This window comes from Adiantum capillus-veneris, chromosome 2 (genome assembly GCF_014529385.1).
Source record: "Adiantum capillus-veneris isolate H3 chromosome 2, ASM1452938v2, whole genome shotgun sequence".
NCBI classification, from domain to species: domain Eukaryota; kingdom Viridiplantae; phylum Streptophyta; class Polypodiopsida; order Polypodiales; family Pteridaceae; genus Adiantum; species Adiantum capillus-veneris.
In genome coordinates this window covers 3,726,988-3,754,016 of record NC_140932.1, presented here as the reverse complement: position 1 = coordinate 3,754,016, position 27,029 = coordinate 3,726,988, and the positions used below count along the sequence as shown (strand labels likewise).

General features: G+C 43.5%; 1 protein-coding gene across 1 annotated transcript; it reads right to left on the bottom strand.

Annotated features, from left to right (window-relative positions):
• Positions 1-2,321: 2,321 nt before the first annotated feature.
• Positions 2,322-5,553, bottom strand: LOC147462288 (uncharacterized). The gene is made up of 4 exons (XM_086525871.1): positions 5,332-5,553; positions 4,293-4,550; positions 3,808-4,051; positions 2,322-3,247 (listed from the first exon to the last, which is right to left on the bottom strand). Exons 1-4 carry the CDS (start codon positions 5,455-5,457, stop codon positions 2,622-2,624), a joined length of 1,254 nt encoding a protein of 417 aa, XP_086381997.1. The 5' UTR covers positions 5,458-5,553; the 3' UTR covers positions 2,322-2,621.
• Positions 5,554-27,029: the final 21,476 nt, after the last annotated feature.

Below are 27,029 nucleotides of genomic sequence, written 5' to 3'. Positions count from 1 at the left end.
CTTGGTTCATGTGGTTGAGGAGATTGCTATATGTGGAGTAGTGCATGCATGATAATGTTCTTTCTAGAGAGGTTTTTAAAGACTATTAAATATTTTGTGTGACTACGGCCCCAGCTAGAGGCATGCATCGCCGAAGGATGGATCGCGCAAGGGGCATTTGTTTACATTCTAGAGTATTTGGCACAAGCTGATCCCTCAATGCCTCGCATGTGGTCAGATCAAGAGGATGACTTCACACCTACCAAGTGGAAAGGAGAAATTCTTTAGCATGGACATGGATCTACGCCGAGTCGTCAACAACTTTTGAATCCTCAATGCAAAGGTTATGACCAAGTGGGTAAATAGAAGCACAATGGCGAAGTCAAGGCGTTTACAAGCGTCGGAAGCATGGAAGCAATCTCCTCGAGACAGGAGGGCACCCCTAGTTCCTGGACACCTTGTATGTTTCATAGATCTCATTAGTGCTGGGTGGATCCATGAGATAATGACTAAAGTAAAGGCATGCGGAGAGGACATCACCAACAAAGAGTGGGAGTATGCACGAGGTTATGTGCCAAGGGTATATACAATACTCATATATATCAGTATTCATTTTTCTTGATTCTAACTTTGTAGTTGAGTGTATAATTCTTTCATTGTTTAGTGCCTTTTGTTTAACTCTATGTGGTCAAAGGCGTGACACTTTCGCACACGCCACATTGATGAGTGTCGAACCACCATGGATTGTGGTGTCATGGGAAACTTTGAAACAAATGGTGATGAATCCAGGTATTGTGGGACTATTGAAAGGATACTCAAGGTCAATTTTAGAACCTTCCATACCATCTTTGCATGGAAGTGGTTTTCAAACATGTCTAGACGACATGAGAATGGGCTCTACATGGTGGACTCTAGTGTGTATCACACGAAGAGGTATGACAACTTAGTTTTTACATGCAATTGTGAGCAGGTGATTGTAAACCTTCTTTACCCTTATTTGCTTGTAGCATAATACCAATGTCACTCATTACTCTTTTCTTTTCTATAGGTCATCTATATCGAGTCCATGTCCCGTCAATCCATCAACCAAAACTTTGGTGCGTAGTTCCCGTAACACCTCGAGGAAGAACCATTTCTGTCACTAATGAAATAGAGACCATCTTCAATCCTCTCGCACCTACTACTTTGGATGAGGGTGAGACAGGGGACAAAAATATTGATGATGCAAGTCCCAGCATCGCCAATGTCAATGAGGATGATTTCCATGATGCTGATAATGAAATGGAAGATGACGAAGCCAGCAGATCCACAAACAACAATTCAATTGCTCTCTAGTTTAGGAAACATGGGCTTAGATTTAGATCCAGCTACTTGTAGAGATCGTTATTCTATGAAATTTTTTGTCATGTTTCCCATTCATGGCTCTCTCTCTCTCTCTCTCTCTCTCTCTCTCTCTCTCTCTCTCTCTCTCTCTCTCTCTCTCTCTCTCTCTCTCTCTCTCTCTCTCTCTCTCTCTCTCTCTCTCTCTCTCTAATTTTGTGAACCATGATAATTTCACAACGCATTTGCATTTCCACATTTCCCCTAGAGATCTACTTAGTCAATCATCAGACAACAACCCAATGTATTTTGAGAGTCAATTCCAACTAATCTAGCCCTTGATCACGTGTCATCACAATGCCTAGTCCATGATAGCAAGGTGTGGAGGCACACATCGAGGCTTTACATGTCGAGGTGCATGCATAATTCTAGGATGGAGCTTCCTCTTCGTATTTTCATCTTTATCCATCTACATAGCTATTGTTTAATGTTTTAATCTCATTTTTCTTTCATTTGTAGAAAAATAAATAATGTTCTCTAAATTTTTTTCATAAACAGAGTAGGGGAAAACACAAAAATTTGAATGGCAAACCGCTAAAGCGGGGTCGGTAATCAGCGTGAGAATGTGTGTAGCAATATCTACGGTAATGTTTCGGGTAATATCTGTGGCAATACTTGAAATGAAAAAAAAATGTGCTCTTGCCTCCCTCTCTCTTCATGGTCAACCCATTTTGGACTCTCTCTTTATGACATGCAGTAAAAGGTTGCGGTAAACATGTGGAGATTTTCATAGTGGAAGAAGGGGGTGAGATAAGTGGGATAGGGCTCGCAACTAGGGGAGAGAATCTGCTTAGGTTATAGGGGTTTTTATTTTACAGCGAGCGAGTAGGAGTGATAGATAAGTAAGAAATATGTATTGACAAAGAAAATTACAAAATAACCCACACAACAGTGATGTTTTGTGTCTCTAATATCATGAACAACACCACTACCTATAAGATATCAACTAAACCCCATATAGGGTGTCACCAAGCCTGATCCGGCTGCCACCCACAATAGACTTGTTCTCAAAGAGGATATAGAAGGAAATCAAAGTTTCAACACAACAACATACCACTAATTACAAATTACATAAGTGGGAATCCTACTTACTCCATCTCCTTGCAAGATACCTCCACCATCCCTCTCAAAATGACCGGAGCATGAGGCCATTGTGGCAGATTGTGCATGGTCCTCACAATTCAATGTTGAAGAAGAGTAACACCAAAGAACTAGGCTATAAATGATAAAAATGTTTATGTTGATGTAATCAAGATTATGGCTTATTGTCCATCTGTGCCTGAAGCCCAAATGGCTTCCCCCGTTTCCTGTAGGTAAAGGACAAGGTTCCCATCATCTTGTACGACGAGGTAGGTTCTAGACCAACAACCAGGTCCACTAGTGCATTGAGTAGGGGTCCACCAAAGTGGTTTACCATTACTATTATACACAGCAAAAGTCCCATCCAGGTTGATGCGAGCATAACAATGTGATCCATGCCTAAAGCATTTAGAATCCGGACATGCCCATATTGGTTTGTTTGTACCACCTGACATGGCATGGTACAACACCAAATTGCAATCATCTTGCATAACCAAGTAGTATTGCTCATTGGGTGAGTATATGAGGTCCGGGTAATCAGTGTTAGCATCTGTACTCACAAGCACATTGATATCATAATTGGATGTAAAGAGACCATTATACCATGGGGGGCAATCAATTAAACCATCTTCTCGTGAAATGATTCTTGTTGTATTGCTAGCATTGAACGATGCTCGTGAAATGTTATTGGTGCTGTTGCTATGAAGAATATGTCGATGTTGAGAAGGACGTCTCTGATATGTGGTGTTGGTTGAAAGTGAATTAGTAGTTTGGTTCACTAAAGAGCTTCTTTTTCTTTGAGGAACACCTGAACATATATGAAAGTGTATTATTAGGTAGCCAAAATGTTTTTTAACTAATACATACCTCATTTTAAGGACATCTCTTTAATCAGATAAATGCATGTCAAATGATCACTCCAATCAGCATTCTCTCTCTCTCTCTCTCTCTCTCTCTCTCTCTCTCTCTCTCTCTCTCTCTCTCTCTCTCTCTCTCTCTCTCTCTCTCTCTCTCTCTCTCTCTCTCTCTCTCTCTCGCTCTCTCTCTCTCTCTCTCTCTCTCTCTCTCTCTATGAGTATATGTGTGTATGTGCACATGCGAGCATGCTAATATGGGTTTCTCCACTTGTCGCACACGTTTACTCTTCTAAGGAATGTTTGATCTCTTCCTTGAACCTCATCTTTGGAAATTTGAATGCAAAAACCACTGTGGGTCCACCACAATGTTGATACGGCTAGGGCATATCTCTCTTATCTTCTCTCTCTCTCTCTCTCTCTCTCTCTGACACACACACAAACCTTTGTCTCTCAGACACGTGTTTGTGCATGAACCCCACACAAGGGGTGGAAATTCATGCACAATTAGTACCTGTAACCACAGAAAGTTCATCATGACGATCAGAATTATTATCTGAGTCACCCTCTGCCTCTCCTGTGTTAGGGGTGGCTGCTCCATCATCAGATGCACCTATCCTCTCCACCCAATAATAGAATTGTGCAGAGAGACCTTCTTCAACTAAGTTTTGATCACCTGCACCCTCCACCACAACTCCAAATCCAAATCCATTTCTAATTTGATTTCGTATGGTGTCCAGCATATTGTTGACAAATACCTGTATATAAGAAGGAAAATATTGTGGATCAGTCTAATGTGTCAAAGCTTAAAGCCTATCAAAGGTATGTACGTTGAAATAATGGATTTTTTCCCCCTTTCTACCTCCATCAAGGACTCTATTTAAAAGTTGGATATTATGTAAATTAAAGATTACTCTAAGCTACAATTTTCATAAGGTCATTTTAAGGTTCTATTATGCTAGACTAGTATAATTCATGATGGTAATGAGATTTGTGTACAATATACATGTTTGATTGTGTGTCATAATTGTGAAGAGAACATAGTGCCCATGCCTGAACAAGGTCGTATCCAATAATCGCTCCAAGACCTTCTCCAAAGCATTCACCAGTATTGTGAAGCATTAAACTGGTATGAAGACGTAGGGTATCTGAGATGTCGGTGTCCAGAGCAGATATAAATCCTGGTCCATAGTATTGATCACTATCAATAGGAGCTGTCACATGGTCCTCAATGTCGTGAATTGCCTCTTCCTGTGCCTGGACATTAAAAGTGAGTAACTTTAGTAATGACTACTATCATCGTTCTAAACACACACATTTACTTTATTTCGAAGGTTGGAACCTTGCATGGTCTTATAATTCATTCTTTATTTACAGGTAAGGGTCTTTTTTTTTCTTTTGCAAAACTCACAATGGTGAAAGTGTATTTTATTAGCTTCACCAAAAAATTTCAAACTCGAGTCATGCTTGAGCCGAGCCATGACGTCTCCCAGCCATAGGTACAGCGACTGACATAGGAGCAATCCCTCGACTCTTTAAAAAAGACCTCTACTTTAGCAAGGACCCAATAATCTATCCGGTCAATACGACATCAATAGCCTTATTCCACTCATCAGAATTCATATGTTTTCCTATGGTGACAATCGCTTCTCTGCTTGTTTTGTGTCGCAAAAAATGGCTCTTATTACAAGTATTATCAATAGGAAGTTTGAGCGCAAATATAAAGCGGTTTTGAGCTAAGCAGTGGGTTCTTTTAACGGAGGCCCTTGTTTTCTTGGGAAAAACTCGTTCAGATGTCGACCCTAGTTTATTAACCTTCCCTTGTTCTTTGTTTACAAAAATGATAAAAATTGGGCCTTGTTTACAAAAGGACTCCTATTGCAATAGCGTATCGAATGTTTACGTCCGCTGGAGTTTGTCATGCAGTCATGATATGAGCAGTTGGTCACGATTCAACTTTGCATAAAAGACTGACTCACTCTCACACACACTCTCTCTCTCTCTCTCTCTCTCTCTCTCTCTCTCGCTCTCGGCTTACATCGGTGTCGGAGAGGTCGCCCTGCCTGCCCTGCTCGTTAGTGAGTGCATGAGCGTGCAATATTATGAAAGGGAGCGTAATCATGAGCAAACAGAGGCGTGATGGAGCTGCCATGCCGGGGATCATCACAAAGCTACAGGAGGCAGGCAAGCGCGGAGGAGCGTCCAGACTCCCTGTATGTTAGCTAGGTGTTATATAAGTATCCGGCATCGACCCCTTAGATGTCCACGTCCACGTCCTCTCCGCCATTCCTCACCCTTAGATATATCTGCTTAGTTTCCTTCACCGAGTGACCCACCACACCTCCTTCTCCTTTTTTCTTTGGTTAAGCTGCCGTCTCTCATCATTCATGAGCTAATCAAGCCTTTGTCGTGTATCACTTTATCGCTATATATCAATAGAGTCAAATGGAGTTTTTGTGCAATAATTTATTTCGCTTCCTAACGCCTTGGAATCTGGATAGAGTTAGTCAAAGTATGAAACAGAGTCAAGTATGAATCTTTAACAATAACAAACGATCCAGGTTCGATACCCGGAGGCATCTTCTAAATTTCAGTTGTTGTACCTCTATTTGGCTTTGGCTATGTAACCAAGATATATAGTACCCAAGATGGTACTCTTATTCTGTTTGATCTTGGATCCACTCACAAATTCATATTCTTTGCCTTGGCAGTAAACTAAGGGATCCAAGTAGGTGAGATGAAAGTTCCAGATAGAGCCTTGGAAGTACAAGAGGTTCCAATCAAGTAACCTTCGAGTGTATCTGAAACTTCCAAGGCTCTATTTCTTAGTTTAGTGCCAAGGCATAGAATATGAGTTTGTGAATGGATCCAAAGATCAAACAGAACAAGACTATCTTGGGTATACACCCCATGCATAGCATTCTAAAAAAAAAAGTAAAAGAGGAGGGGGGGTTTAGGGTTTTCACTCTATGAAAACTTCTTGTTCTGCAACTATTTCAAAATATAAAATATCCTTTTCTAATCAGATCTTTGTTTTTTCAAAATATATTCAAAAAATCAATCTTTCAATATATTTCTATAACAATCACTTACTTTTGTGAGTTTGGGAAAAAGGTTTTAAATATTTAAAATGTCCATCTATTGCACCCACATGATAGACATATGTTTTGCAAGTGAACCACCAAAACAAACACACACACACACACACACACACACACACACACACACACACACACAAATCCACACAAAAAAAAGGCACATAGGTGACCCTTTCTTACTTGTCTTTGCTTGATTATTACTTTTAGATTCTTCTTCTTGGTGTGCTTGTTGGGGCATCAATGGTTGACGTGGCCTTGCTCTCCACACTTAAAGCAACAATTTCTCTTTCCTTAGCCTCTCCATCTCCTTAGGAGAGAGTTGGTTTTGGCCTTTGTAGATCGCTCTTTCTCTTTCCTAGCTCCTTTTAGCATTAGCATCATTCACACATCCTCATCCACCTTGTGCTTCTTTGGTTTCTCTTGTGGATGGAGGAGGAGGAAAATTACTAGAACCAACGGTTATGTGTCTTGGGGTGAACTCCATTACCTTATTGTGTGAATCTACTCTATGTAAGAGAAAACATAAGAATCTTATGTGCCATTATGAGCATTCATACTAGTAGTAAACAATTTTCTTAAGGTCAACAATTCACACTTTACACAAGCATGGGTGCAAAGTGCTCTTTACATTACAAGCTCCTAATCGAATCCTCGTTTGTACTAATTGGGTATCACAGATGTATGCTCTTAAGATTTTTTTTGGGATTAATTCAATTGATTTTTAGAGTCCTTATCAATTTTTTAGTTTTTGCAGGAGCCTGATTTTTGTTTTTTGGGGGGGGGGGGGGGGGGGAGACATTAAAGATACCTTCTCTATTTTAACATAGTGTACTTTTCTTTGCAATATATGTGGCATGTAGCCATCTAGCTTAAGGTTAAAAATCAAACGACCTTTGGCAAGTCAGAGTGCGCAAGCTTATCTCGTAATTAAATTAAACTAGCTCACGTGACCCACCTCTCGCGGGTCTCACTCGCTCTTACCATGACACACGTGGTATTCATAAGGTGTGAAAAAGACTTTCTAAATTAAGTTGTGCTTGTATGACCTTAATTAGTTGTTTTCATAGTTGGCACAAATGATGGAGGGATTATTGAAGTAGTTGCTCACCTCTCTCTCTCTCTCTCTCTCTCTCTCTCTCTCTCTCTCTCCAATGCCAAGGTGACACAAAGCATGGTAGTATGACAAAGGCATGGTACAAAATCTAATGTAGGAGTGTTGAGCAGTGATGGCATAGAATTAGACATCCACATTGAAGAGGAAATGAGAGAATCAGAGGGTTCTCATCTCACAACACATGTCGGGCAAGAGAGGCACTGCGGTAAAAAAAAAAGTATGTCGGGAGCCAACGCCTCATAGATGACACGCTTGTTCAAAAAGTTTGTGTGTGTGTGTGTGTGTGTGTGTGTGTGTGTGTGTGTGTGTGTGTGTGTGTGTGTGAGAGAGAGAGAGTTGAAATAGGGGAATGTCAACCAAGAGAAAGGAGAGCGCACTTGCTAGCACATGGAAATAGTCTCATTTTTCCATTATACTTTAGTATAGATACTTGCAAAAATATCATGAATACCCTATGGACATATCCTGCAATCAATGCACTCCTTGAGACAACATTGCATCTGGAGACACAACCTCACTTTGCATCCGTCCAAAACAGCCCAAAGCTTTAAGATGCAAGCATATTTGATTGCATCTGGAGAGAAATCATCACCTCGCATCTGCTACAAATAGCCCAAAGCTTCTTGACCCTAACCATGCTGAGCATATCCTAGAATCAGTGCACTCCACGAGAAAACATGCATCTGGAGAGACACGCTCGCTTCGCATCAGCTCAAAACAACCCATATTGTATGTGATTGCATCTAGAGAGACACCCTCACTTTGCATCCCTTTGAAAAATGACCATAGCTCCTTGGCCCTAACCAAGTTGGGCATATCCTACAATCAGTGTATTCCAAGAGAGGATACATTGTGTTTGGAGAGATGCCCTCTCTCTGCATATTCTAAAAACAACTCTCTCTCTTACTGACTTGTCCCTATTGGACATATCCTGCAACTAATGCACTCCTTGAGACAACATTGCATCTGGAGAGACACCCACACCCTCAATTTGCATACGTGGAAAACAACCTAGAGAAGATGTGATTGCATGTGGAGAGACATCCTCTCTTTGCATCTGCCAAAAACAACCCAAAGCTTCTTGGGTAAGCATATGGAGAGACACCCTCGCTTTGCATCCGTCGAACACATCCCAACACTTCAAGATGCAAACATATGTGATTGCATCTAGAGAGACACCCTCGCTTTGCATCTACCCAAAACAGCCCAGAGCTTCAAGATGCAAGCGTATGTGACTGCACTAGAGAGACACCCTTGCTTTTTGCATCCGCCAAAAACATTCCTTCAAGGTGCAAGTGTACATCATTGCATTTGGAGAGATGCCCTCTCTCTGCATCTGCTAAAAACAGTTCTTTCTCTTCCTGAGCTGTCCCTATTGGACATATCCTGCAACTAATGCACTCCTTGAGACAACATTGCATCTGGAGAGACACCCCCAATTCGCATACACCGAAAATTGTTGGGTATTGAAGCCCACGTTCAGCTCGTGTGTCATGCCCATGGGAATATGGCTTTGTGGCATGCAGATAACATTAGTGCAAAGTGGAGTTTGCATGGTAAGTCTCTACATATATATGTAAGGTTTTATGGTAATATAACATAGCGTGTTGTTTTGTTCTTTTTTCTATGTCTCTCTCTCTCTCTCTCTCTCTCTCTCTCTCTCTCTCTCTCTCTCTCTCTCTCTCTCTCTCTCTCTCTCTCTCTCTCTCTCTCTCTCTCTCGTTCTGCTGCATCTCCTCCATGCCATGGCTCCCCACCGCCTGCATCCTGCATAGCCACAGTTCTCAACACATGGTATCAGAGCCTGGCATTGGTCTTGGCTTAACCTGGCTCGTGGGAGCAACCCCTTACAGCGGGACGAAGCAGCACGCTGACCTCCACAAACTCGCGCAATCTTTGCATGAGCGTGGTCGCCCTAGATTTCTGAGCACTTTTCGACTCTTGAGCGCCTTTGATTGGTGCCTCCTCGGCCCGCTACGAGTGCATCCAGCTTGCCTACCATCTACTGTCTGCGCTCTACACAGAGAGCTCGTTTTCTCTTTTATGTTCACACACTTGTTTAAAGTGGCCAACCTCTTTTAAGTCTTGATCTCTTTGACCAATCACAAGATTGACCAATCACCCCTCGCACCCAAGCCCCGGTGTCGAGCTCGATGCTCCTTGAAGACGGCCACAATACTGCTGTGTATATGCAACATAACGGCAGCCCTAGCTACTTCTTCTCGGCGTCCTCTAGCTCAACCCTTACTCTCTTCCGAAGCTCCTTTCATGCCGTTGGAGAGGGGGAATAGGGAACACACCCAGCACACAAAATACTTGCCTCTCTATAGCCCAGGGATTCCACAGCACCCCTAACCTCTCAAAAAACACCTTCAATTTGGCTGATTTGCACTAACAACTCCGCTTTAGCATACAAAACAACTACCTCACACCTTGCAAAAAACACCCACAACACAAAGGCACCCACATTGCTCAACTCACCCTTTCCGAATCACAAAACACTCCTAATATGCCCTCTTGGTAGCACCTTTCAAGCTGCAGGCAAACCCTCTGCAAGCAATGGCCAATACACGAAGAGAGAGAGAAGAGGAGGGGGATGGGGAGAAGCAACACACGAGATTGGGGCAAGTGAGTGGTATTATTGCATAGAGAGTAGTACAACCAATGTGTGCAGCTTCAATGGCAAGCTTAGCAACACACAAACTTCAAACTTTCACTTACGCACACAGGCAAAAAAGCCCTCAAATTTTTGCATTTACAACCTTTTATAGGGATACCTCTAGGAAGCCCAACAAAGGAAAATGGGGTGATCTTCTATGTCGTGCACTTCATTTGGAGCTTCTTTTAGCATTTGATTGCATTACCAACACTTGGCATATGTTATTTTTGGACATGTACTTGCATGGTGTACACCTTGGCCCTTTCCCTTTGGCCGGCTGGACTTCCTCCTCTCTTGGCCTTAGAGTACCCTTAGCCTTCCACTTGTCAAGCTTCTCGTCCTGTAGAGCGGGACCCCTCCCCTTCAAGGCAATAGCGATGTCGCTATTTGGGGGTGGGGGGGGGGGGGGGGGGGGGGGGGGGTACAATCCTTTCCTTCAAAAAATTCGGCCTTCAGCGGGCGCGGGCATCACCACTTACCGCTTGCCACATCATTAGCAAAGTCTACTACCGCTTGCCACTGCCGCCCCTCCTCGCCGGCTCGCGTCAAAACCGCCGCCAACAGCCGCCACAGCGCTCCCAACGCTCGCGCCATAGCCATGGGGAGGGGAGCTCCCGTCTCTCCTCTTGTGTGCTAATGAGAGAGCCACGCCTTGCATTATATATGGCGGCATCCCGCCTACTCACTACGCATATGGGATTTAGTGAGCGCCACGTGGCTGCCCATTAGGCCCCAAGCCTTTTGGTGTCAAAAACAAAAACCCATTACTCTTTTCCTTTTTAAAACCAAAATCCTTTTTAGCTTGCCTTTGCCTGGCTCTTTTCCACTGCTCCAATGCTGAGCCGCAACAACCTTCTGAAGCCACACTTTCCCGGCTCCAACCACACACACTGTATCCGCACTTCAACCCCTTGGCATCCTCGAACCAAGGTTTTCAAAAAGTGAAAAAATCATCTGCAACCTGCTTTGGACAAAGACACCCAAACTTCCGACTGCCATATCTTTCCACTCCGGACTCCGTTTGGCATGCCGTCACGTCCTGCTAGCTCCGTATGATGTACAACTTGCTGTAGAACTTCGTCGAGGCTCAAAAGATGTCAGATAGCACATTCTCCAATGCGACCAAGTGGGCTCAGACCCGATCCCCGAAAAAAATTCAACTGACCATATCTTGCAAACCAGGGCTCCGATAAGATGGGTAGGCTCCATGAATTCAGAGCTCTACACATCTATACCCCAAGTTCCACTTGGACCACCTGTCTCCAATTTCCCTGTCCGGCAAAAATCTTCAAACCACTAAAGTTTTAACCTTCAATAACTTGGGCTCCGTAGCTCGGTTTGATGAGCTGTCTGGACCTGTTCCTTCAGCACTTCAAGCTCTTCATTCCTAGACCCAAAGGCTGCACTTTGCATCTCCTTCACCTGCTACTCCAATTAGCACCTTATGGAGCCTTCCCTGGCCTATAAGCCGCATCATGCATACACTTCCGCTGCTACCTGCCATCCCCAGATCTTCCTAGCTGCTTCAGTCCTTTGCCATGCTTCTGCTTGCTTGTACAAATTTCTCCATGTCACTTCTAGAGTTGACACACTTTGGTTACACCATCATTGCCCACCCCCCTGTTGAGCATTTATGCTCAACCACATAAAATCTTTATTCCACTATAAACTGCAAAACCTGGTACACACTATGAGAAAACTAAAAGCCATATATACACTGTTTTATTGCACTCTGTTGCCAAACCTTCAAGTGGGTTGCCCCACCCCCTGCATAAGAATCTGATGCACCGCTGGCACTGACTCCCTTTCAAAGTAGAGCTTGAGACGAAGACCATTTATCCTGTGTTTAAGAAACCGACCATCCAATTTGACTAGTACATATGTACCATTGGGAAAAACCTGACCTTGTAAGATCCCGTCCACTTTTTCTTGAACTTCTTCTGAAAGGTGAAGTCAAGATAACTTTCGTACTTCATCACTAGATCACCCTTCTCAATCTGCTTAGCTGGCAAATGTTCCTTGCCATATACCAACTCGTATGGAGTGAAGTTGGTTGCCACCTTATATGAAGTCCTGTGAGCCCACAAACATTTATCAAGGTTAGATTCCCACTCTTCAACCTGTTGGTATATATACTTCGTAAGCATCTTCACTATCTTCCCATTTGCACTCTCCACCAAACCATTGCATTGCGGGTGGTATGGATATGAAAATCGGTGTTGAATCCCCAATTTTTCCACCAAAGCACGCACCAACTTACTTCTGAATCCCTGTCCTGGATCTGATATAAGCACCCAAGGCACTCCAAAATGACAACAGATGCAATCAAAAACAAACTGAGCAACAGTATGCGCATTTACCTCTTTGACTGCTTTAGCCTCGACCCACCGTGTAAGGTAGTCTATGGCCACTACCACATATTTCTTACCACTGGCTGACTTGGGCAATGGACCAATTGCATCCAAACCCCACTTTTCAAAGGAATCATGTGTGATGATAGCCCCTTGTTGCTCGGCTACCAGTTGTCTTTCACCCATCACTTGGCACGTCTTGCACCAATAGTGCACATCTCGCACCACAGAAGGCCACCAGAACCCACTTCTTAAGATACGAAACAAAACTTGACTCTTACCCTGATGACCGCTTTCCTCATGGCATTGCTCTAAGACCATGCCAATCTCTTCTTTGTAAAGGACACGACGTAGCACACCATCTCAATCGTGCACCATAAGATCTTCCCCAACAAGAGTGAACCTCTTAGCCTTTTGAACAACTCTCCTCTTTTGTAGCTTGGAAATCCCATCAGAACATTGACCTGTACTCAAGAAATCATCAATATCCTTCAAAGTCTCTCTACCTGCATAAGTGGCCGGCCCCACATACAAACTCGACACTTGAGTCTGAACACGACTGCTAGCCAAATGATCTACCTCCTGGTTTTGTTCTCTTCTCACATGTTTGAAGTGCACTGCTTCAAAAAACTTCAACAGCTTCTTTATGGAAAAAAAACAAACTCTTGAGAGAGTCCCTCTTTACCTACCATTGACCCAAAAGTTGTTTGATAACTAGTAGAGCATCACCTTTTACAATCAACCTTGAAATGCCAAAGTCAATGCACTGCTTGAGTCCTAGGTGTAAGGTAAGATATTCTGCTTCATTGTTGGTATGTACTTCCTCCAAGTCGTAAGCTTTGGAAAAATGATTGTGCCATGCGGATCCTGAATAACCACACCTCCACCTGCTTTCTGTGTTACTCGTCTATAAGCACCATCAAACCACATCGTGAAGGCCTCTTCCAAATCAGGTTCTTCCTTATCCTCCTCTTGTACCACCCTTGGATAAATTGGCAACTCCACTTCCTTGTTGACCAGGATATCCACCAAATGAGACCGCCGAGTGTGATCCACTTTGAACTCAAACTCAAACTCTTGAAGCTCGATCACCCACTTCATGATTCGCTTCCCTGGCTTCAAGTGTAGCACCACTTCGGGCAAAAGATTGTTAGCAGACAATACATAAAACTTCCAAATGACCAAATATACTTTAAACTTTTTGCAGGCAAAGACCAAAGCCATAACCCACTACTCTGCCTCCGTATAAGTAGCTTCACCTGGACTAATGACCCTGCTTTCGAAATAAATGGTCTTATAACTCCTGCCTACCTTTTGTAGCAATACTGCTCCAATAGCCACCGTTCCCACCATCATAGCAATATAAAAATCATCCTCATGATTAGGAGGACACACTGTAGGTAACTGACATAGAATACCTTTCACTTTATCAAAGGCCTCTTGAGCTTCCTCATCCCACTGAAATCCATGCACCTGTTGAGCCCTTTTCTGAAGAGGGTAGAAATATTGGGACAACATCCAAAAAAAGCAGGATAAATACTTTAACTTATGCACGAAAGAAGCCAATTTCGTTGCACTGGTTGGAGGCTCCATAAGAACCAATTCTTTCACCTTCTCTCGATTTGCTTCAATCCCGTTATGTGATACCACATGGCCTAGCAACTGAACCCTTGGTTGTGTCAGTTTGAACTTCTTTGGATTCAATTGACCTCCTTCTTCATCTAGCCCTTGAAAACACAGCCTTAACTTGGACAAATGCTCTGCCTTGGAACTATAGCAACCAATATCATCCATAAACACTATGATGAACTTACCCAAGTAAGGCCCGAACACCTTGTTCATCCAATCTTGAAAAGTTGCATACGCATTCACCAGTCCAAAAGGCATCCTCCGGTAGGCAAAGTAACCCCATGGAGAAATGAAGGTAGACTTCAACTTGTCCTCCAAAGCAATACTGATCTGAAAATACCATGAAAACCCATCCATGACAGAATAGCGCTCATGTCCGGCAACCTGGTTTAAAATCTCATCTTGAAAAGGCAAAGGGTAATGGTTCCGCTTGGTTGCAGCATTCAAAGGCTTATAATCTACACATACTCGCCATTTTCCATTTTTCTTCGGGGTAATGACAACAGAGAAACCCACTTAGACTCCTTTACTGGATATATAATACGTGCCTCGAGCAACTTGTTGATCTCTTGCCATAGAGCTTCTTTTTGAATATCCCCCAACCTTCTGAGCTTTTGTGCTTTGGGCCTGTATCCTTCTTTAAGCAGAATCTGATGCTCCACTCTTTTAGCTCCCCTCAGATCTTTATACTCCGTTGCAAATAAGTCAGGGTATGATGCACATAGGTCCATATAGCCTTCTTTCTCCTACTTTGTTAAATCGGAACCTAGCATATCTTCCACCTCTTTAGCTTGCAAACTACAAACAGGAACTTGCATACCTCTCCTTAAGTGGTAGAGTCTACTGTGACCCCGAGCAAATCTGTATCCAGCTTTAATAAATCCTCATCACTCTCCTCCTCTTCGACACTGGTCAACCCTTCATCATAAGTAGACTCCGTCTCGTACTCATAGTTGGTACTGAAATCTTGATTATCTCCACCTATTGAGGGATGAAAATGACTTTCCCAGGTCTTTAGATCCAACACAATCTGTCCGCCATTTTCCCGATCTGGCAAGGTAAACACCCCAGTCCCCCAATCTTGTTTGGCTCCAATGGCCAACAGCCATGGCCTCCCCAATATAACTCGGTAAGCATTCTCTCCTACTTTCATGACAAAAAGTTCAATTAAGCATTCAATTGCCATAACCTTTACCTTCACATCCTATGCCACCCCCAAACAATGAGCTTTGGCATGATTAGCCATCCTCATTCGCACATTGGATCTGACAACAGCTTTAATGCCAATATCTCTCATCGCCGACTCTGTAATAACACAGACTTGGGCACCACCATCGATGTAGGCTTGAACCTGTTTCTTCTTCTCGATCAAAACATCCACCACCGGAAGCACATCGATTGGGCTCCCCACTTTTAAGGCTAGATTCTGTACTGTATGCACCTCTCCTCCCACTCGAGGAAGCCTTGTGCTGACACTGGTTGACCATTGCCTTCTTAAATTAGGGTTCAATGCAAGCAGTTGCCCAAAAGTGATGTTAGCCTTCTGATTTTGAACATCTCTTACCAAATCATACTCCGGATTTCCACGTCCCAACTGAAGATCCTTTTGGGTAATTCTTTGTCTTCGCCTTCTTCTGCTTGGCTCTGGCTGCTCTCTTCCTTCATTTACCTTTTCTTTCCCCTTCTTGGCTCTAGTTTCACGCTCCGTCTCAGTCTCCCTTTCACATCGTGCTCTTTTGTTGGCCATGATGTCAACCTCCTGCCTGTCAACACCAATAATGTTAACCCTTGGTATTTCATCATTACCTGATGGAGCCGCCTGTGCTTGAGTTTCAACCTCTTGTTGCCCTCTTTGGCCGTTAAACTGTGCTTGACCACGACCTCGACCAAACAGATGATACATGCCGCCCCTTTCCCTTGGTGGATGAGGGCAATCTGGAGCATAATGGCCCTCCTCTTCACAATTGTAGCACCTGCCAGGCAATTGCCTAGCTCTGCCTCTTCCAGCCCTTGCTTGACCTCTGTCCATAACACTTAAACGCAACTCTTGCATTTGCTTAGACAAATCTTGAACTGTACGTACCCATTGTTGAGGAATGGTTACTGCCCCTCGATTGGGATGATTTTCCTCTTGAACTTCTTCTCTCGTACTCAAAGCCGGATTGGGAACCATCGCCTCATATCCCAGTGCACCTTGCTCGATCTTCTTCTTGATTTTACAGCTTTTAGACTGCGCAATAGCAACTGCCCCGTTGTAATTCTCTGGGCCCTCGAAATCCACCTTTTCACGAACCTTGGGATGTAAACAAGACATAAACTTTTCCAATTTAAAGTACTCACCACCATTGACCAACTGCATGGCCACTGCAAAATCTCTCCAGCACTCTTCGAAGCGGGCGAGGAAGACGCTAACTTCCTCATTCACGTCCTGCTTCAAATTCTTCAACCTTGCATCCAAATTGATAGGAGACACCTCTTTTCAAAAGTCTTGCAAAAAACGGGCCCACAACGCCGGCCACATAATTCTTGGCTCTCCCTCTAACGCATAGAACCATGTCTTTGCTTTTCCCCGCATCAAGAACGGGATCGTTTGCATCTTGCTAGCTTCATCCGGCATAAGCAGCGACAGCATATACAACTCAAAATTGACCATCCATTCTTCCGGATCTCCTTCTCCAGCAAAAATCGGTCCATATGTGTTGCCATCTTTCCTTCAAGGAAATAACCGTCTTTGATCAACACCGACGAGCATTCAGTTGCTCCTCAGTGGGGGCACCAGAAAATGCAGAGGGGAAATAGGGGAACACACCCAGCACACAAAATATTTGCCTCTCTATTGCCCAGGGATTCCACAGCACCCCTAACCACTCAAAAAAAACCTTCAAATTGCCTTATTTGCACTAACAACTCCGCTTTAGCATACAAAACAACTACCTCACACCTTGCAAAAAACACCCACAACACAAAGGCACCCACACTGCTCAACTCACCATTTCCGAATCACAAAACAATCCTAATATGCCCTCTTGGTAGCACCTTTCGAGCTACAGGCAAACCCTCTACAAGCAATGGCCGATACATAAAGAGCGAGAGAAGAGAGGGGGATGGGGAGAAGCAACACACGAGATTGGGGCAAGTGAGTGGCATTATTGCATAGAGAGTAGTACAACCAATGTGTGCAGCTTCAATGGCAAGCTTAGCAACACACAAATTTTAAACTTTCACTTACTCACACAGGCAAAAAAGCCCTCAAATTTTTGCATTTACAACCTTTTATAGGGGTACCTCTAGGAGGCCCAAAAAAGGAAAATGGGGTGATCTTCCATGTCGTGCACTTCATTTGGAGCTTCTTTTAGCATTTGATTGCATTACCAACACTTGGCATATGTTATTTTTGGACATACTTGCATGGTGTACACCTTGGCCCTTTCCCTTTGGCCGGCTGGACTTCCTCATCTCTTGGCCTTAGAGTACCCTTAGCCTTCCACTTGTCGGGCTTCTCTTCCGAGAGCGGGACCCCTCCCCTTCAAGGCAATAGCGATGTCGCTATTTGGGGTAGGGGGGGGGGGGGGTAGAACTCTTTTCTTCAAAAAATTTGGCCTTCAACAGGGGAGGGCATCACCGCTTACCGCTTGCCACATCATCAACGAAATCTACCACCGCGCGGGTGCCACTTCCGCCCCGCCTCACCGGCTCGCGTCAAAACCACCACAAAGTTCGCCGCTAACGGCCGCCCCTCTCTCCTCTTGTGTGCTAATGAGAGAGCCACGCCTTGCATTATATACGGCGGCATCCCGCCTACTCACTACGCATATGGGATTTAGTGGGCGCCAGGTGGTTGCCCCTTAGGCCCCAAGCCTTTTGGTGTCAAAAACAAAAACCCATTAGTTTTTTCCTTTTTAAAACCAAAATCCTTTTTCGCTTGCCTTTGCCTGGCTCTTTTCCACTGCTCCAATCTCCTGTTGCTGAGCCGCAACAACCTTCTGAAGCCCCACTTTCCCGGCTCCAACCACACACCCTGTATCCTCACTTCGACCCCTCGGAATCCTCGAAGCAAGGTTTCCAAAAAGTGAAAAAATCATCTGCAACCTGCTTTGGACAAAGACATCCAGACTTCCGACTGCCATATCTTTCCGCTCCGGACTCCGTTTGGCATGCCGTCACTTCTTGCTAGCTCCGTATGATGTACAACCTGCTGTAGAACTTTGTCCAGGCTCAAAAGATGCCAGATAGCATTTTCTCCAATGCAGCCAAGTGGGCTCAGACCCGGCCCTCGGAAAAACTTCAAATGACCATATCTTACAAACAAGGGCTCCGATCCGCAATCTGAAAAGATAGGTAGGCTCCATGAATTCAGAGCTCTACACATCTATACCCCAAGTTCCACTTGGAGCACCTATCTCCAGCTTCCCTGTCTGGCAAAAATTTGCAAACCACTAAAGCTTTAACCTTCAATAACTTGGTCTCCGTAGCCCAGTTTGATGAGCCGTCTAGACCTGTTCCCTCAACACTTCAAGCTCTTCATTCCTAGACCCAAAGGTTGCACTTTGAATCTCCTTCACCTGCTACTCGAATTAGCCCCTTATGGAGCCTTCCCTGGCCTATAAGCCGCATCATGCATACACTTCCGCTGCTACCTGCCATCCCCAAATCTTCCTAGCTGCTTCAGTCCTTTGTCATGCTTCTGCTTGCCTGTACACATTTGTCCATGCCACCTTCTAGAGTCGACACACTTTGGCTGCACCACCATTCTCAATAAAATACACACAATTACAAATTCAACGGACATCTGGAAGAGGGAAAAAGCCTGTTGATTTGGTGAAAATGGTCCAACAAATATGAAGGGAGTCACCATTAGGTTTATTGGGTAATGAGCAAATGGAGGAGCTTAGAGCCGTTGTGATCACTGAACTTATCAAAAGGTTGGAGGATCTTAGGAAAGCTGGGAATGATTCTCAACAACAGTAGAAAGACATGTATACCAACAATAGAAAGACATGTATACCAAATCCGTCCGTTCACTTGTTGAAATACAGCTAGCAATGAGGCAAAGTAATGAAGAACACGAAGATTTTCTTCAAAAACATGGTAAAATACTTCAAAATTGTTATTATCTTTCCAGTGTCATAGTTTTATTACGGGTTTTTTCCACAGTCAACATCATTATCTGTCTTCAATCAAAGCATATTTTTTGTTAAAAGCCTTGTTTTTAGTTTATCAAATGTCAATTACAACCATGTCCAAATTTTGTACGGGTTATAGACACCGCCACATAAAAAGTGGTAAGACCACCCCTTTGTTGTTTGGTCGGGTTCTGGTATGTCTCACACTGATGGTTGTTTGAGGGAAGTACACACACACACACACACCTATGCTATAGTCAAGGGGGGGGCTCCTACTCATGGGTTTAGGTGAATGAACTCTGCCATGGTCTGTCTATCTCAAGTCCATTGTCAATGGTTTAAGCTTGAGGGGGGGTTGTTGGGTATTCAAGCACGGGTTCAGCTCGTGTGTCATGCCCATGGGAATATGGCTTTGTGGCATGCAGATAACATTAGTGCAAAGTGGAGTTTGCATGATAAGTCTCAACATATATATGTAAGGTTTTATGGTAATATAACATAGCGTGTTGTTTTGTTCTTCTTGTTCTCTCTCTCTCTCTCTCTCTCTCTCTCTCTCTCTCTCTCTCTCTCTCTCTCTCTCTCTCTCTCTCTCTCTCTCTCTCTCTCTCTCTCTCTCTCTCTTTCTCTCTCTCTCTCTCTCTCGTTCTGTTGCATCTCCTCCACGCCATGGCTCCCAACCGCCTACATCCTCCATAGCCACAAATCCCAAAAGCTCAAAACAGCCCATATTGTATGTGATTGCATCTAGAGAGACACCCTCACTTCGCATCCCTTTGAAAAACGACCAGAGCTCCTTGCCCCTAACCAAGTTGGGCATATCCTACAATCAGTGTATTCCAAGAGAGGAAATCCCAGACACGAAGCTCCTCAAGCACCTTTTATGCTTTATGAATTATTTTGCCCATATTAGCATCTTGTGTAATGCCACATTCCTTCAAGGTGCAAGTGTACATCATTGCATTTGGAGAGATGCCCTCTCTCTACATCTGCTAAAAACAACTCTCTCTCTCTTCCTGACCTGTCCCTATTGGACATATCCTGCAACTAATGCACTCCTTGAGACAACGTTGCGTCTGGAGAGACACCCTCAATTTGCATACACCAAAAACAACCTAGAGAATATGTGCTTGCATTTGGAGAGACATCCTCGCTTTGCACGTGCCAAAAACAACCCAAAGCTTCTTGGGTAAGCATATGGAGAGACACCCTCGCTTTGCATCCGTCGAACACATCCCAACGCTTCAAGATGAAAGCATATGTGATTGAATCTAGAGAGACACCTTTGCTTTGCATCTGCCCAAAATAGCCTAGAGCTTCAAGATGCAAGCCTATGTGACTTCATCTAGAGAGACACCCTTGCTTTTTACTTGCACCAAAAAAAATCCTATAGCTTCTTGGCCCTGACCTGCTGGGCATATCCCGCAATCAATGCACTCCATGAGACAACATGCAACTGGCCAGACACCCCCGCTTTTCATCCACTTAAAAATTCCTAGATCTCCTTGGAGTTGAGCCTATCCTGCAATTAGTGCATTCCAAGAGAGGACATCCTAGACACGAATATGCTTAAGCACAGTTTTCGCTTTATGAATTCTTTTGCCCATATCAGGATCTTGTGTAATGACACATGTGTAATGCCAAGGGAAAACCCAAGGGGGCCACGGATCGAGGCCAAGGGCCGGTAGCTATGTGTGGATAGGGAATTCTAAATCCGGATGGCCAAGGGCCTATATAAACGGTGGTAGGGTGGAGAATCCTCGAGACGGTTCCCTGGGCTCTCACACTGGTATCAGAGCCAATAGTTTTTTGGGAAAAGTGGGTGTGTACTCTCTCTACTTTTTGCATGGTTTTGCATGCTTTTGCAGGTCGTGGAGTGGGGAACCAGAGGAGCCGAGGAGAATTGGCCGATCATAGCATGGGAGATAAGGCTAACACACACAAAATGAGGTAGGTTGACCTACACCAAATGGATTGCAGAGACCCTCTACAAGCTCGCACTGGGTTTTGGACCCTTTCTTGTTTCTGTGGTGGCATCAGATTCTCCATACCCTGCAAGTTCTCTCTCTCTCTCTCTCTCTCTCTCTCTCTCTCTCTCTCTCTCTCTCTCTCTCTCTCTCTCTCTCTCTCTCTCTCTCTCTCTCTCTCTCTCTCCTACGTCGTTTGCACATTGCTGAGGGCCGGAATGCGGAGCCGTCGGGGGGTGGCCTCTACACCTCCTTGCCGATCCTCCTCAATGGCAATGGGGAACACAAATCCGCCAAAACGATAGGGGGAACCACCTAGATTGTGTGCGGCTAGGATGCAAGAGAGTGAGCAGGTAACACGCTATGCAATGGAACATATGGAATGCTTCTTGTCATGAGAGAGAGAGAGAGAGAGAGAGAGAGAGGGAGAGCACTCTACCAAAACCCTAAATAAAAACATCACTCACTAATCCCCAAGACCATGGGAGAAGAAGAGAGTGGAACCATCTTGACCATTTGCATGACCTTGAACACACACATAAACAAATAGCGAGAGAGAGACAGAGAGAGAGAGTTATGGGGCTTCGTTTTAGGTATTTTATACTTATTCCATCACGAGAGAGTGATGTAGAGGGAGTTTTAGGGCTAGGAGTTCACATACCACCAAGTGATAAGCAATACATCATGCACAATAAGTAAGAGTAAGAACCATGAGACAAATTTGTGGAAATATGGCATAAGGAAACCATGTAACTATCAACACAAGACCATACTTACAATAGAGAGACTTAATGGGCAACCATGGATACTCAAAGCATAGGCATGAAGCTCAAGCACCAAGGCTTAAGAGGTGGTGTGTGTAGCATAACCCTCTAGCAACTTGTTACCCTATTGTATTGTGTTCCACTTGTGAATAGAAGAGGCCTCTTTATATAGGAGAGGGGAAGCTTGATTAATATGGAGTTAATTGCTAATTGCAATTAACTTTTTCAATGTGGATGGGGCAGTGATGATGAAGCTCCTCCCCACCACTTTGGTTTTTTGCATGATGGCCAAGTGGTGACTAGGCCTAGAAGATGCCTCTAGCCATGTGAGTGGCCACTCTAGCTAGAGGCCCAAATGATGTGGTAAGTGAGGTATAATGATGTAAAAAAGTGAGAGAGAAAGGGGGGTTTTTTACAAGGTTGGGTGAGAGACGGTTGAGGGTAAAGTGTTGTGTGTGTGTGTGGAAGCAGGGAAAACAGGGTAGGCAAACCTGTCTCACTATGAGCTGCCAACAGGGTCTCACCATTTTGGACATAGCTCCTCGCTCAGAGCTCCAAAACATAAAATAAAAATATTGGAAAATATATGAGCTCACGAGCTACAACTTTCATTCACGCCACTCTGACAAATTCGGGGTGCCAATAACTTCTACGTGCTAAAATTCGAGCCAATAAACATATATTTTCCACATCCCAAATGTCTTTTTGGTGGACCTATGACCTTACCTTTCCTTGTGCTTCCAAAGATGACTCATTGATGCCTTGTGTGAGCATGATGTATACCCATGACTCACCTTGCAACCATCCGAGAGAAGACAATGATAGGGATATGCAAATATAATGAAAATAGAAAATAGGAAATAACATATAGCAAAATGAAGGGAAAATAATTAGTGATGAGATAATAAATAGTAAGAATATTAGAAAAATAGGTAATGATATGGAAAGTGTTCCTCACTTTTATTAAGATAAATACGATGGGTTTTATTTATTTTTGAAAGATAAAATAGGAAAACAAGCCAAATCTACTAGTAGGAAAAAAATGCTAAAGATAGAAATGCTAGAGGTGGTTCATACACTAAAATCATTTGGCTTCTTTCGAGAGGATACACATGAAAAATACCGAGTGGGGGTGTATGCAAAAAGCCACCATCATTAGCCCTCCCCCAAAAGCTAGAGGTATTTTATGCCTGTAGCCCTAGAAGGTGTTGTAATATGGTGTTTCATGGAGTGCTTTACACACCTGCAATCTTGAAGCAATTGAACAGTAGATGAAGGCCTTTAATATGGGAACGTTATATCTTGGACTTCTATCATGACCCTTTCCTTTTCCATGTAGCTGCCCTTTGATTGTTGCATCCTATTTATTTTTTTAGCCCTTTTTGATGAATGATTGTATCCACCCATGACAAACAATTGGTCTCCTAGACCCTTGAAAGCCATACCCCATCCATTGTCAATATCTGCTCTCACTGGTAACATTTTTTTCTTTTTTCTTTTTTCTTTTTCCTTCTTTTTTTTCTTTTTTTTATTTTTATTTTTTATATATATTTTTTGGAAATAAACTATGTACATGGTTGTTATCTTAGTCGGAGCTCAAATATGATGAGCTCTCCTCTGAACCAACCTTATCATTGATCCCACCAACATATGGCTATGAAAGACGACAGTGTTAGGCCTTCAATAGCCAACCATTTACTAGGGTCTTTCATATGGCTATGAAAGACGATAGTGTTAGGCCTTCAATAGCCAACCATTTACTAGGGTCTGATGTACTTTACCATCTAAGTCACCTAACTAGTAACTGCCATTTGAGAACCTCTGTATCACTACAAAAGGGCCCTCCCACTTAAGCAAGAACTTACCATCCTTTCTACAATCAAGCGATTGTCATATCTGAGCACTAAAGATCCTTCCTTGATGTCTTTCTTGACAAGGTTGCGATTGAACTTCCTTTGCTTCTTCTCTACTTGAGCCGCATAGTATTTCATTGCTGCTGACTCTCGATCTAGCCCTACCCTCTCCAAATCAATGATTCTTCTCTCCACCTGCTTCTCTTGACTATCTTCTTTATGTGCCTTTAGAACTCGGAGGCTTGCTAGCTGCACTTCTATAGGTAGTAGTGCCTCTTGCCCGTAAACCAAGTGAAAGGGTATATACCCCAAGGATGTTCTATAAGCCCAAAGTGCTGCATCTAAGTGCTTCTCCCATGCCTTTGGATGTAGATGCACTTGGTTACTGACCATTTACCTTCTCCATAAGACTATTTACCTTCTCCACAAGGCCATTTACCTTCTCCACAACACCATTGCATTGAGGATAGTATGGCGTTGACTGTCTGCACTTGATTTTCAACTTGCTGATCAATTATCCAACTAAATCAGCTCAAAATCCCGGTCCCCTATCGGAGACAATCTCCAAAGGTGTGCCAAAACAGCAACAAATGCACTCAAAGATGAAATCATAAACGTCCTTGGCTGTGATGTCCTTTGTGGGTCGAGATTCTGCCCATCTGTTCATATACTCCACCCCCATAATGATGTACTCCTTTCCTGATTGAGTGCAAGGTAGTGGCCCTATTGCATCTTTTTCCCATTTTTCAAAAGGCCCGTAGGTTTTAATTGGGTGCTAATTTTCATTAGCAAGACGCCTTGGTCCGGATTTTTGGCAAACCTCGCATGTGCGGCACCAGTGTTGTACGTCTCAATGGAGGCTAGGCCATATAAACCCTGCTTGTAAGATCTTCCTGCTAGTGATCTCTTGTGCAAAGTGGCCACCACACACACCTTCATGACAGCTAAACAAAATATCCTTGATCTCTTGGGATGAGGGAACTCTCCTCATGACAGCATCTCTCCCCTTACAATACAAGTTCTCACTTATCAAACTATATCTGGTAGCCTTTTTTGGCCAGCCACCTGCGTTCACTTTTACTCATACCAAAGGGCCCTTCACAATGCTTAAGAAAGTAAAGTAAATCATGCAGCTCCTCCTTTCCCTGGTATAAAGGACTTTTCACAAGGACAACACCTACCATGAGAGTTTATAGCTCTTCAGCTGCTAAGGCATCTGCTTCTCGATTTTGATCTCGAGGTACAAAGTGAACTCAAACTTCTTTCAAACCCTTCAACAAGGTCTTTACTTCCCTCATCTTAATAGAAAATTTGTCATTTTTACAGGCCCATACATCAACCATTTGCTTAACAATTAACATGGAGTCACCAAAAACGTTTAGCTTTGTGATTCCTTGAGAAAGACAACATTGTAGACCTAAAACAAGGGCATGATACTCTGCCTCATTGTTAGAATGAACCTGTTCTAGGTGAAACCCTTTTGCAAAAATCCTCTCCTTTTCTGGACCTAGTATAACTATACCTGTTGATGCCTTGTTTTTGTTCTCTTGTAAGCTCCATCAAATATAGACTGTGTGACCCTAATAGAAGTTCAGGCTCCGCAATAGGTGGTACCTTACTAGGTGCCTCTTTCTTGATCTTCTCCTAACACCTTTGTGTCAGGATGTCTACCAAACAAGCACGGGTGGAATCCTCTACCTATAGTGTGTAGTCAAACTCTTGAAGCTGCACCACCCACTTTGCTATTCTTTGAGACATCTCCATGTGTTGTTGGGCATATGGAAAGACTTCCTCAGTTGTGATCACCACAAATTGTATCGGAAGCAATTAAGCCCAAAACTTTTCCACTGCAAACTTAAGAGCTAGCACCAATTGCTCAGTTGTGCTGAAACCCTTTTCAGCAGCTGTTATCACTCTACTAGAGAAGTAAACTGGTCTCATGAGAGATGTCTTTGGGTCTTTTTGCATCAAGACAGCTCCTAGAGCTTTTGGGCCTACACTAGGATTCACATAGAATAATTCACCCCATGTGGGCTGCAGGACGACAAGCAATGAGCTCAAAATGGTTTTAACTTCTTGAAAGCACCTTTCACCCTCCTCACTCCATGCCAATGTAGTGTGTTTAGTGAGCTTCTACAAAGGATAGATTGCCTGAGAAAGGAGATGTATGAATCGTCCCATGTAGCGAACCTTTTGAATGAAGGAGACTAGTTGCTTCATGTTTGAAGGAGTAGGTAACGCTAACAATGTCTTTACCTTTTCAGGTTCAATCTCAATACCATCTTGAGACACAACATGGCCTAGTAGAGTGACCTTACTCTCACCTATATGGCACTTGTCTTTATTTAACTGCCCACCCAATTGGGCGAGACTGGTGAAGCCTTCATCAACCTTGGAAAGATGCACTTCCCTAGAGCTGTAAATGCAAAAATCATCAATGAAGACTCGTATGGATTTACCAAAGTAGGGTTGAAACACCAAGTTCATAAATCTTTGTAAAGTAGCTGGGACATTAGTTAAGCCAAAAGGCATAACTCTATAATAAAAACACCCCCAGGGCGTTATGAAGGTAGTCTTCCTTTGATCTTCATCTGCAATTCTGATCTGGAAGTAGCATGAGTACCTGTCACACAATGTGTACCTTTCATGACCAGCCACTTCATTTAGTATCTCATCTTGGAAAGGCAAAGAAAAATGGTCCCTTTTTGTATCTGCATTTAGAGGCCTGTAATCAACACATACCCTCCACTTCCCATTTTTCTTTGGTGTTACCACAACCGGGGACACCCACTCGGAATCTTCCACTGGGTAGATAAATCCTACATTGAGTAATCTTTTCACTTCCTTTAAGAGCACATCTTGTTGCACTAGCCCTAATCTCCTAAGCCTTTGCACCATTGGTTTGGCACCTTCTTTCAATTGGAAATGGTGTTGAGTCATTGTTACTCCCTTAATGTGTTCATAATCAGTTATGAAGAGACTAGCATGCTTCTTTAGTACCTGCAAATAGGGTCCTTTTTCTTCTTCTGGTAGGTCTTTAGCTAACATCTCCTCTAGGCATGTGACTTCCTCCTTGTTTAGAGATTCTTGACTACCCTCTCCTTCTGGGTCTCGTAGTACTATACCCATTACCTAGAAAGAACAAGCATCCTCCTCAGATGACTCACCCTCAGACAAAGAG